The sequence below is a fragment of the Onychostoma macrolepis genome, chromosome 01 (assembly GCF_012432095.1).
Source record: "Onychostoma macrolepis isolate SWU-2019 chromosome 01, ASM1243209v1, whole genome shotgun sequence".
Lineage (NCBI taxonomy): Eukaryota > Metazoa > Chordata > Actinopteri > Cypriniformes > Cyprinidae > Onychostoma > Onychostoma macrolepis.
In genome coordinates, this window is record NC_081155.1 from 19,848,930 (window position 1) to 19,862,847 (window position 13,918).

A 13,918-nucleotide genomic window follows, 5' to 3' on the forward strand; every position below is an offset into this window, starting at 1 on the left:
AAAGTGTTGCAAAACGTGCAAGATGCAACATTATATAATTTTGCAGAAATGCTGCTATAGGCATGTTTTTAAAATGAGCCTGGCTTGAAAAAAAAAAGTCCACTGCATAATTCAAAACAACTGGCAAACAAGATGAACACTGTAAAAATATTACAGTAATATTAAAATTGGAGTCCTCCAATGTAATTTTCACTACAGTCGATAGCTGAGACGCTGGATGGCTCCAGTTGTGTTTTGTATGGAACAAGAAGACACATACAGGCAATAAAAACACTAAGGCATAAATAATTCACAACACTGTATTGCAATAGTGTAAGCTTATTCATTATAATATTATTTTAGGATCTCAGATATACAGCTTTTCCTTGTTTTTGTTAAATGTTGCCCCATGTATAAAATGTTGGAACATTTTGCTTAATTTCGTAATTATTTTGCATTCAAATTAGATGCCACTTCAGTCTAAAATGAATAAATATGACATGACGAAATGTTGACTACATCTATAAGATGTTGGTCAAAAGACAAAAAATTAAATTAAAACTGTTAGTAGGACTCTTATCAATAATCTCTGTCTGACAGAACTGATAAGTGGATGAACCACAGAGTCACTCCTTCACACCACAGCACGCATCTTATTTCCCCCAACCTCTCCACACAATCAGTTTTGTAAAGACCACATAAGATAAGAGGAGAAGGAGAGCGTGGAGCAAAGAGAAAGGTAAGTAAAAGAGAATTATGGGTAAATTTAGAAACCCTGAGAGTACTGGTGAGTCTGAGAGTGTAAAGAGATGGTGATGTGAGAAGAGGACCCGGGGTAATAATAGAGAGAGCGAGGAAAGGAAAAAAGAGAGGTAAAAACACATCATGCCTGTGGCCCAGATGTCTGTCTTTTATTTCATTTCCAGCAGGGGAATCACATCTCTGCAGAAAGCAAATGAGAGGACAGATTATTAGAGAGTGAGGGAATACATGGACTGCCAATTTATTATGCAGAGAAATAGAGTAAAATATATATTAAAGGCAATTGTTCATTTTAGACGTCATGACAGCAATTATATTAGCCTACACCGAATCTATTAAATATTTCAGCACATTTTATTTTGCTTTCAGCTACTCTCAGCTCTGTTTTACTATGTTTAAATTCATTCCGCAGAATTCCACAGGCTGCAGATTCTGATTATGTATATTTTCTGATTATGTCTGTCCATTATTTTTTTTAAATTAAAATATTTAATTTTATATTATTATTTATATTATTTAATTTTATATTTTATATTACAAATATTTGATGAGAAAGTACTACAACATACATTAAATTTAGCATTTAAAATTGAAAGTTGAGGTTCTTTATAAACTAACAGACAATAAACTAAAATGTGAAAGCCAAAGAATAAAGGACAAATGCTGGTAGACACAGGGCCACTCATACTCTTGTAATTTCACTAACTTGGCTTGGATATTTCTCTAAAACATTAGCCCATTCTGATATGCAGATTTAAATATATCTGCCTTTTTAGTCCCAGCTGCTGCTGTCATTTTCCGCTTCATTTTCCAGAATTCTCTGTAGAAACAAACAACTGAATGGCCCTTATGTGCCACTTCAGACCTGCTGAGTGAGTGATGCAATCCAATTTTGTATGTAGCCTATTACACAGAGACTGAAACTTTGAGACTGAATTCCCGGAAGGATATCTACCTTTTATCAGGCTGCCATCTGCCTGTCCTGGTCATTCTATAGCCAAACGGGTCAGGAAAGAGCACCATTACACTGATAGAGCTGTGCAAATTTTTAATGCCACTGTCATTTTTCTTTCAGATCAGAACTGAAGCAAAACAGCTGCTGTTACTTTAGAACTCAGGGAAAAGTCAGCGTAAATGGAATGTCATTTCAGTGGAAGAGGAAGTCATTAAATTATGATTATGAAGACAAGCCATTTTTTCTTTGGAATAACGTGCACCAGTGAATCATTCGCAAGAATGTGCATTAAGAAAGTAAACGTGGTGAAATTTGATACCACACTGAAACTTCTAAATAAACCCATAGGATGGAAATTCAAACTCAGACAGACATTCACTGACAGAAGCAGTGAAACCGTCCCAATTTGAAAAGTCGTGTTAATAATTATTGATCGGATGCTAGCTGGAGATCTGCAGTTCTCTGCAAGATCAATAGATGTGAAGAGCCACTATGGAGTTTCCTTTCTATCTGTTTTATCTGATCTGTTCTGTAATTCTCCCCTCTCTGGAAAGGTAGTTACTTAATGTTGAGTACCGTGTGAGGTTTCTCGCTCAACTGAACAGACAGGAACTCTGTACCAACTTGAAATGAGATTGTACCATTAAATCAATTTGAAGTCAGCGTTAAACTGCTGTTTTGTTGTGAATTGAAGGTAAGGGTGGGCTTTTCTGCACAAAGTTTAGGCAGACTTTTTGTTTTTATAGAAGTCAAGCTTGCATAAAATCACAAACATTTTCCATGATGTTGTAAATCTTTCAGAATCTTTATGTTTTTATAAAAAAATTTCATAATATTGCAAACCTCATACAATATAAAAATGAACAAACAATGAGATGCTTACAAATAGAGTGACACTGAATTTATGCAACGTAATTAGAACACGGATTTGTAATTACATAAAGTACGACACTTTTAGATTAAAACATGTCTAAATAACAGCAAAAATGATGAGATTATGCAAATTTTTCTGTTGATCATCTTTTCATTCTGGCTGCCAAAATATCAATTCATCCATTATATCCAGCAAGAAAACACAACGATTTGCATATGCAAAAGTAAAGTTTGCTGAAACTCAATGATAAAACCCTTCTAATTACCCAAACTTGGTACAACTTTTTTTTTTTGAGATATGAAGTTGTTGCCAAAACATCAAAGAAGAATGAATATGTGCAGACACACTTACAGCATTTACTGACTCTGTTTGACCTGATGAGAAATTCATTTCAAAGCATGTGAGCATGTGGTTAAATTTCACATAGCAATTACATGTGAGATACAAACCACAAAAGCTATATGTGTGATAAAACTGGCAAACATTCAGGCAAATAATAATGAGTATTTACATAGAGGCAGTGTTCAATAGCAGCTCCTGCTGGGGTAAAGCAATGTGTGTTTTCAGATCAGTCTTAATGATGGAAAAAGGGAAGCAGACAGAGACAGAAAACAAACAGAGACTCCGGGGTAGCTTGATGTGTTGACAATTGTTGAAAGGTCATGAAAATTGATAACTGCATTTTTGCTGTGAGTGTGAATTAACATTTCTATTTATATTGTTTTTGGGTAGCCTGGGCAGTTGTTTTCTTCCACGAATAAAAAATACAATTGCATTACTATGCTTTTGGACATGGTTCCATGGTATTGTCACACCTTTTGTACCATGATATTCTACTCAGGTACTCAGGTAAATACCATATGGTTGTATTTTATATATCAAAGTACTATGGCATTACCATCTGCTACATCACTGTATCATGGTACCACCACAATTTCCTATTCTTCACACTTTTCTTTTATCCTGTGTGAGTAAATTTTTCATGACAAGACATTTCCTGTCAAGTTCTGGATTTGCCATGAGAAAGTAATGGGATTAGAAAGAGCATGTAGGTGTATATAATATTACTACTACTCTCAAATTAACCTTTGCTTGCCACTTGCCACTGGAAAATGGATCTTACACTTTAGATGTTATGCTGCGTGTCAAAGATCATAAGCTGCAAGTGTGCTCAATAAACTGCACATCCTCACTTGAATGCTCACATTGCCTTTAACTCAATTTTTTTATTTTTTATTTTTACTCCTTTTACATTCTTTCATATTTCATGAAGAAGTCGCACAGCAATGAATCTATTTTATAGAGGTGTACTGGAGGTGTACGTTGTGCTCAATAGAGCTGAACTGTCTGTAACGCTGTGAACTAGAAGTGATGAGGACGAATTTAGAAGACTTCAGCCATCATTTATGGTGCCATCATATAAAGCCAGATATCAATGATTTTATTCATAACAAACTAAATAATTATTCATATAATTACTTCTACTTTTTTAAACAATTCATTTGGCATTCTTAGCAAAACATTTTAAAGTGATTGGAATAATGTATTATAAATTATGTGTAATTTTATACATAGGAAAATAGATTTTGCAGTAACTGTGCCATGCAGTATTAAAACAGTTATCTATCATGGTAATCTTGGACTACTGGATCAGCGCTACTATGGAACAAATTAATTCTCAGTTATTAGAAGCAGGTTTCAACAACCCTGTGTAAACACAATGTTTAACCCTTTATATGTTGGAATAAGCCTTGCCACCATTAAAATATATATATATATATTATAATAGTCGGAATCCTTTCTGATAAAGCTAAAGGCATTAGACGAGACAAACATTTAATGGTATTTAATAAAAGGACATCTGTCCACCCCTCCTGACACTAATAATCTGTAAAGCGGGGTGGTCTGAATTTAGATTACTGATTAAATTCCACCTGATGTACCATTGCTTTGCATAAATTTCTATAAGCCATTTCCTTATCAGTAATCTGTCTTTTCACAAGCGTATTTATATGCATTCAATGCACCCTGAGTAATGAATAGATAATTTAATGCATACAAAGGTATGCACTAGAAAATCGATTTATCATAGGGTGATATATTTTGTAATAAACTCATTAACCATGTTAAAAAATTCATTCAAATACTTGCTCTACACGTAAAGAAATTACAATAGTAAACCTTCAAATTGCATCCTGCAACTATTCAAACTTAAGAATGCATGCTGGAGAATACATTAATTTTTAATAAGCCAAACAGCTCCCTGCAGCTGAAAATGCAGTAACAGCATAATAGAATTTCACATTGAGCTAAAACTGCCATGCAAATGAATGTCAGCACCAAGGACAGCGGCATTCAGATGCTTACCCTCACTCGAGTGATCCAAGAAACCAAGAAGTCATGTTAGAACTCATAAGAGATTGTAGAGATGTAGGACTCAACCATGTAAATCAATGTGAACTTGCTGTATACGGATTAATATAAATTCATGAAGCATGGACGTAACCTTGTCAACGTTATGTCAGTTAATTATAACAAAGAAAAAATCCAAAAGGGAAAATTTACATGTAGATAAAATTCTACCTTGAGTTGCGGACAAGCCATTTTAAAATATGCGTCATGTGGTATCTACAACAAACTAAATTAATTAATTCTACTCAACACAGAAATAATATTTAACGTCATTGAATCATCCTAAATTTAAGGATTGGGTCAGGTAGGAATGGTTCATTTCACAGTGTACGCACATAATACATATGCATGCAGACACACACACAGAGGACAACATATGCTCAGACTGGGTGGCTACTTCTGACAACAGTGACAGCAAGGGAAAGAGTAAAGTGGCATATCCTTGACCCTCTTTTCCATATTTTACATTCTCCACTCCCACCACCTGGGATGTAAGACTGAAAGAGCATGAGTGTACATGCATGTTTGAGTCACACCACCTGTCTGTTTTGTGTATTTAAAGAAACAGTTCACCTCAAAAATGAAAATCTGCTGAAAATGTACTCACCCTCAGGCCATCCAAGATGCAGATATGCTTGTTTTTCATAGGAACAGTTTTGGAGAAATTTGCATTCTCCTCTGCATGCATATTTTATCAAAACTACAGTTTGAAGTTAAAATATTAATTAATTTATTTCTTAGAAACACACACCTTTACACAACAGAAGATGTGTGGATTATTGCGATGTTTTTATGAGCTGTTTGGACTGTCATTCTGACGGCACCCATACACTTCTGATGATCGTGGTGAGCAAGAGATGTAATGCTAAATTTCTCCAAATCTGTTCCAATGAACAAACAAACTCTACATCTTAGAATGCCTGGGGGTGCAAATTTTTATTTTTTGGTGAACTATTCCTTTAAGATTTGCATGCCATATACTTGCACAACAAATAGAAATGGACATCCCATCTAGAAATCAAAGCTCTTTTGGGGTGTAATGCACCACCACACATACAGTATACTCCAGTGACATGCTTAAACCTTTCAGAGAGAAAACAACAGACTCCAAGAAGCGATTTGTCATGCAGCAATAACAAACACTCAACTCAGATCAAGCAGATTCAAGTAGGTGCTTAAGCATCAGAGTTAAAGCACTGCAATTTCAGCAGCAAGCACATGCAATATAAACAGCAGTCCTGTCTGTGTGATTAAAGAAGTTGGAGAGTTATAAAAGGGTTAGTATAAGCCGAGCGTGATGAAGAACTGTGGGTATTGATCTGAACAATAAGGAGAGGAAGTGTGAGTGACATGATGAACTTCTCCACAGAACAGCTCATGCATATAACATGTAGGCTCTGCTTGTGTTCACAAAATCAGCCAAACGGCTCACACAATCACTGAGATAAAGAGAACCTTATTTCCAAACTGACCAATTAGAGGTATAACAGGCTTTTAGATTTTTTTTTTTTTTAGATTTGGCTGATGTGGATGCAGAATTTATTTGAGGCATTACTCATGACCTCAATATCCAGTTGGCAGTGCAGCAATATTCATGGTAGAATGAAACAGATTTATTCCAATATTTTTTTCCAATTTGTTACAATAAACGGAATGCATTTCAGATATTGAGTTATTGTGATATGGCCTTAGAAAAATTTGCTTTGGCAAATGTCATTGCATTGCAATATACCTATATAAGGCTTGATTACTTCTGACATATTTTGCAGTTAGTGCACATTGAACTGAATTCTGATCCTTACAGTCCAGCCTCATGAATATGCCAATAAATATGCTTGCTGCAAGAAGATCAGCAATCAACCACTTCAAATTATCAGCCAGCAAACCTGAGGCAAAGTCACACTGAGTCTGGTGCTTTCCAATCAACTCCATGTCGCTAACATGGTGAGGACTTAAAATAACCTGACAAGGTCCCTCTGATTCCCATCTGTGACTTCCTATAATTATATTCTTAATTATATCAGTGAATTAACTGCTCGTTTTTGATATGCAATTAAGCAAAGGCATGACTTTGGACAAAAATGAGACAAAAGACTCGAACAGCAAATTTATGTATCAAAAATGTCAAATGTTGACATACATTAATTCTATTGCCTTAAATGTGCAATAAAAACAAAAATTCAATGCTGGAAGTTTTAAGGAATTTCTCAGACTCAAGTTATCAGTCCCTATGGGAACATGCATAATTGTTCCCTTTGACATTATTTCTCTCTTCCTCTCTCTCATCTTCTCTTTCATCCTCTATGCTGTCATCACCCATTAACTTGCAAGAAAAGAAAAGATATGACGAACTCACACATGGGTCTGAATCCATGCTTGCTCTCTCAATCATTAAAAGGCTCTCTTTTTCACACATTGCCCTTGTCAGTCCTCCAGAGCTTTCTAATGAACTGGTTATTCATACCTACCCCTACTTGTACCCTGCTGCTTTCATCTCGGCTCATTCTTACTGCTCCTTATTGTGCATCAGGCTAACAATATGCATGCATCTCATTCGCATGACATTTGCGATTTTGGAAAAGTAACATATTCTTCAAAACAACAGCAGAGAGGTCTTAGTGAGTATCCAGGTGGGAGTTTCTGTGCAGTATATAACAGACTAGCAGTGAGGGACAGCAGTCTCAGTAGGGGAATGTCTATTAACTTCAAGGCAAGCTGTGTATCCTGAAGAGTTTCATCTGTGACTGCCAATGTAGAATGGACTGGAGAGGTAAAGGGAACCAGGATCCATAATTCAAGCATTTGAAAACTCAAACATCTCCTAATGTGAAATGAGATCGTTCGCCAAGGGTGGGGAAAATTGGGTGCATGACACAGCAGTTGGTTATTTCCAAAATGCAACGGTCAGTGCGGTCTGCAAAGAGACTGGAATTGGTCAGTTAGAGACATGGTTAGTTGTGTCCAGTTCAAAAGAAATTGCATATCACACACAAAACACAACTTCTATGGTAAAGAGTATTACATAAAATTAGATTGTTCAGCTGAAGAGAATACATGCTGTGCACTCAAAACAATCAATATTTTTCATCTTTTATCAAGATGCGGCATTCAGAATTTAATAGAATATGTATTTAGATTCCAGTTTAATTCCTGAGTTTTCATTTAATTTAAACTTAGCATAAAGGATGCCAAATACCTGCAATAAACGTTTAACTAAAAAGGATTGACAAAGCCTTGTTTGAAATGTAAAGCAATTCAAAAAGTCTTTAAGTTTGGAGATTTTGAAACAGGATCTGTAACATATAAAGAGGGACAGGAAAACCAGAAACTTTTTTTTTTTTAATTGGTCAAATCCCAAAATCAACCTCAACATATTATACAGTATATATTATACAGTAAAAACAGAAGATAGTTTTTTTTTATTTTCCAATCCTCCAAATTATCAAAACTTATTAAATACCAGCTGTCACTCAGTCGGCACACTTATCACTAAAAAGTGATAAGTTAACTTAACTTAAAAAAAACCCCTTTGCCTTAAAATGATTAAGTAAATAATAATAATAATTTTAAAAAAAAGTTAAGTGAACTTGACAATTCCCTTAACTTCTTTTTTAAAATTATTATTTACTTAATAATTTTAAGGCAACGGGTTTCCTCAATTTTTTTAAGTTAAGTCAACTTATCACTTTTTACAATGCATTAAAAGCATTACTTAATGTCATCAAAGTTTACATAAGAATTAACTTTTGGAATCTTGTATTTGGTTTCTGTAATACAAGTCTGTTATTTAGCTCCAGTAACTTATCCAACCTAATGTTGCAGACATGTGACAACCGCTCAATCAGTGGAGTATCAGTATATGCCATGAATGAGTTTCAGCTGTAATTTTCTTTCAGGAGTAGACTAATTTCACTTCAAGCTGAGCAAATATATCACATGCTGACCTCATTAGCATATTTCATTTTGTAATGTTAAATAAAGAAATGCCCCTTTGTTTCACTGACTAGTGATGACAAGTAAAACAAACAAACAAACAAAAAAAAAAAATATTCAAGAACAGCACTTCACTGGAGACCTCTGATAGGTCAGAGAAGAGCATTGATCACCTTGACCACTGACTTACCATATATTAGATTTAGTATTGAGAATATTCACAAAAAAATATTAAATACTATTGGTACAAAAGTTAAAACTGGCAACATGTCGTTCATGTAAATGCTATCATTTGTATTTATTCATTCAGCAGATGCTCTTAACCAAAGAAATTTACAAATGAGGCACATCGCAAGCAATTTGACAGAGCCAACAATATTTTTGTACGCTGTGCCAATTTTAAAGTGTTAGTGCTCAAGCTGCTTTTATTAGGGCTGTACGGTACATTTCACTTTTCACACAACCACTCTTTCAAAACATTTAATTGTGACATGTAGTGAGAACATTTGATTTAATTAGCAAAACACAACAGAATGATCTTTTTCAATTTGATAGCTTTAAAAATGAGTTAATTGTTTGAAATTTGATTTGCAGTACAGACAATTTGACAGTACCTTATAGTCATCATATCACGTAGGAAACACACATTACCAAACCAAGCTGACATAAAGTCAATTAATCCAATGTGTTATAGCGATTAAAGGAGACATGACACAGCTGTCATGAGGTTTTATGCCTATTTAAACAGTATAGCCTAATTACTGTATGTACCTGCATTTAATGTATACAGTTATGCCATTTACCATAGCAACAACGTACTGATTACACCCTGGATGAACTGATTCTGTAGTTAATCTCATCAGATCAAGGTGAGTTACAGTAATTTAGCAGCCTCTGCCACATGGCACCTGGACTTTATTTGAACTTCATTGGACATCATTGATAAGTTTCCTGCCTTCTGTCTCGCTCTTTTAGATGCCCACCTCTTTAACGGGACCCATGGCCACCTCTTTGACCTCACTCTCACAAAATCATTGATTAGTTCCTCTCCATTGCAGTCTATCATGCTCTGCAGTATGTTGGCAAATTGCAACTGCTTTCTCTCTCTCTCTCTCTCTCTCTCTCTCTCACACACACACACACACACACACACATAAATGAATGTACTGTATATAGTACAGTAAACAATATTGCCAACTTGCTATATGAGATAAAATGGCAATATACTGGCTACTAAAATCTAATTTCATATCCTGCTTTGAACATGTAATTTACAAAATTTACCAGTTGCAAATAGGTATACCAAATTATTTGTACTATATTAAAATAGGAACATATGTAAATTAAATATTTTGTACCAACATTGTGAAGGATTAATTAATTAGTTTAAATGAAAGGTATGTCTAGATAAAACACATTTGGTGGAAAAATGTACTTTGTGATATTGTGATAGTGATGTGTATTGAGCCTATTGAAAATATGCTCAAATGTTTGAGGTAAAAACTACATTATTGATTATCTGTTTTGAAAATTCAACACTCAAAGCTAATAAAAAAATGATTCAAAGCAAAGTTCGAGAAAGATGATGAGGGAAGAATATGCTTATATTGAATTTGACGAGTTTCACATTATTTAAAGCCACAATGGCATTGTTACAACAGTGACACCCAGCGAATAAAGATGCCGAAAGCCATAGTTTCTTCACAGTTCACGGTCCTTTTCCAGTTCTTAACAACGTTATTCCTGACAACGCCTAGTGCTACAAAATAAAATAAATGTATTTTCCTCTCAGAGTAGCTACATAAAATGCAATGCCCATCGCAAATTTGTCCATATTATAGTCTAGCTCTTGTTGTCTGTTCAGAGACGCGTAAAGAATGCATAAAATCTCGCCGTGCTCTAATGTAAAATGTTCACTGTAACATAGAGAACGGCGCTAAACGGTGGTAGGGTACTTCAGCAGTCAGTAGTTCTCTCCGTCTGATTCTCTGCAGGGGCGGGGCGGCGCTCCATCAGTTTAATGCTGTCAGCACGTGGATAGTTGAGTCCCGGCGGTGTTTCGCTCGGGTGGATGCTGAGAGAGACGCCCGCGAGAGGACGAGCAGGTCGCACGGATGTAAGAGACGGTGATGCTTACTTCAAACTCACCACGGGATGGGTCTCTCTTTCAAAGCCGCCACCAAATGAGCCGTAAGAGGAATTGCGCGGAAGAGAAAAAGACGCGAACGGGATTAAAATAAGAACACAAGGTAAGAAGAAAAATAGAGGAACCTGCAAATAACTTATAGAGAGAGAATATTCACGAAGACGCGCGTGGACGATTTATTGGAGAACAGAGCTTTTTCTAAATCAGTATGCATAACTTAAGCTTTGCAAGCGAAGTGGACACTTACATTGACATTGGTTTAACATCCTCTGGGAATTCTACAAGTCGCTATTCTCCGACAACCATTATAGGGCTCGCGGGGCTGGTGAGCTTCCTCATCTTGTTTACAATAGTGGGGAATGTGCTGGTCGTTATCGCCGTTTTAACGAGCAGAGCGCTCAAGCCACCACAAAACCTTTTTCTTGTGTCTCTGGCCAGTGCGGACATTCTGGTGGCCACCTTGATAATCCCTTTCTCTCTGGCCAATGAATTAATGGGCTACTGGTTTTTTGGGAAAGTTTGGTGTGATATTTATCTGGCGCTAGATGTTCTTTTCTGCACATCTTCTATTGTTCACCTGTGTGCCATAAGTCTGGACAGGTACTGGTCTGTAACACAGGCGGTCGAGTATAACTTGAAGCGGACACCTCGCAGAGTAAAGGGCATGATTGTGGTGGTATGGTTGATCGCCGCTGTAATCTCCTTCCCACCGCTCATCTCCATGGACCGGAATAACGAGGGTGACAGCAGCGAACCACAATGCCAGCTGAACGACCACACGTGGTACATCCTGTACTCCAGCATCGGGTCGTTCTTTGCCCCATGTGTCATCATGATCCTTGTTTACATCCGAATCTACCAGGTGGCTAAGACAAGAACCCGTAATATGTCTGAAAAGCGTCGCGATCCGGATGGAGGATCAGGAACACCACGGCTGGAGAACGGCTTGAGCCGTGAGGATTCTAGGCGGGAAAACGGGCACTGTGCCTCGCCGCCACCAGGGGAACGCAAACCAGGCGAGGATGACCCAGATGCTGAGCTGGAGGACAGCAGCTCTTCTGATGAGAAGGCCAAGCGGACGCAAAATGAGACGGCGCCCTCACGAAAAGACCGCCGGTCCAGCCGCAAGAACAGCTCCAGCTCCAAGCATTCCAGCCGGAAGTCTCGAGCCAGCAGCAAGTCCCTGGACTTGTTTTCATCCCGTAGAAAAAGGAGGAACACCATTTCGAGAAAAAAAATTTCCCAGGCACGAGAGAAGCGGTTCACCTTTGTGCTGGCCGTAGTCATGGGGGTGTTTGTGGTCTGCTGGTTTCCGTTCTTCTTCAGCTACAGCCTGTATGGGATCTGTCGGGAGCCCTGTGCCATCCATGACACCCTGTTCAAGTTTTTCTTCTGGATCGGTTACTGCAACAGCTCCCTCAATCCCGTCATCTACACCATCTTCAACCAGGACTTCCGGCGAGCTTTTCAGAAGATCCTATGCAAGTCCTGGAAGAGGTCTTTTTAGAGAACATTGGCAGCTAGTTTGCAGCATCCAGTGCCATTCACAGGTGGTTGACAAGGAAGGGACGTTTTCAAAAACACCACTGCCTCTCTCTCTTTGCATTGACAATCTGTACACAACAATGACATTGATATTTTTTTTCCTACTTTGTTGTGTAATGCTCTTCATGAGTCTGTGAGGACAACAGATGCTGGTCACATAGGTGGTACCAAAAGCTAAAGATGTTTAAAAAAACCCCACCTGAATTGGGAAGCACTGCACTGCATTAGAGGAAACAGGCTTATCTTTATTATGGCTGCAGGCACTCTGAAGTTATCAAGAGATATTTTTATGATGAGTTTGCACATATGGCTTGTGTCATTGTGACTAGAGAGCTATGTAACATGAAAGGCTGTCTCCTTTTATATGGTCACAAAAAAGTCAAACAAGAGAAGTGAATTACCAAAAAGTGTGCTGTTTCTTTCTAGCTGAGAGATACAAAACGGACACTGTTGGTTAGGCAGTATGAGAAGGTTGTCACCGGATGACAAATGGACGAAGAGTGTTGCCCTGATGTGCTTGGGTATTGCATAGTTCGTCCTAAGGGTGCAAAGTCCTGACTGGACAGAGCTCTATTACAAACTGTTCTTAACTGTCCTTACTGCTGCTCTCTAACATGCCATAAAAAGTATACAGGAGAGGTATATACTGGACTAGAGTTAAGAGAAACTGTAAGTGGTTTTGCGGTGATGATGATAAATAATGATGCATTTATTTATTTAAAGGATTTATTTATCAGATTATAAACTATTTAAGCTTTGTGGCTATGCTTGTACAGTGTATCCCATTTGTTCAAAATATCATAGTGATATAATGCAAATATAATATTTAAGGCTGTTGTAAATTTTTAAAAGCAAAACAACTTTTTTTGGTTGTTTTTGTATATTATGAAACATCTGTCTTTATGGATGTTGGGCTTCTCTCCTTTTCTATTCCATATACTTGTGATATCTCCAAAATGACTGACAGGTCACTACAAGCACAGCTGATGATCAAACAAAAATGAACAAATAAATGGATTGTACTTCTCTTGGATTCGCTTTTTACTGTGAGCAGAGTCTAGGCTTTATATTTTACTCTTCATGTCTCTAAAGTGGGCTTATCATAATTAGAAATGACTGTGATTAAATATTGTTTTGTCATTTTGCAGGTACAATACTCCATTCAGCTCAGAACAGAACAAAATAAATGGAGAATCTGAACTAATCGAATCTAATTGTCCCAGACTGTTTGCAACAGTTGGAATGATGTTCTCATTGATGCTTCAACGTGACTCAGATGGCAATGCAGTGCTGCACAGTATTGTTAGTTCAA

At 37.0% G+C, this 13,918-nt stretch overlaps 1 protein-coding gene across 1 annotated transcript; it reads left to right on the plus strand.

The window, feature by feature from the left end:
- The first annotated feature begins 10,966 nt into the window (after window positions 1-10,966).
- adra2c (adrenoceptor alpha 2C) lies at window positions 10,967-13,606 on the plus strand. Its single transcript, XM_058780660.1, has one exon. It carries the CDS (start codon window positions 11,270-11,272, stop codon window positions 12,566-12,568), a length of 1,299 nt encoding a protein of 432 aa, XP_058636643.1. The 5' UTR covers window positions 10,967-11,269; the 3' UTR covers window positions 12,569-13,606.
- Window positions 13,607-13,918: the final 312 nt, after the last annotated feature.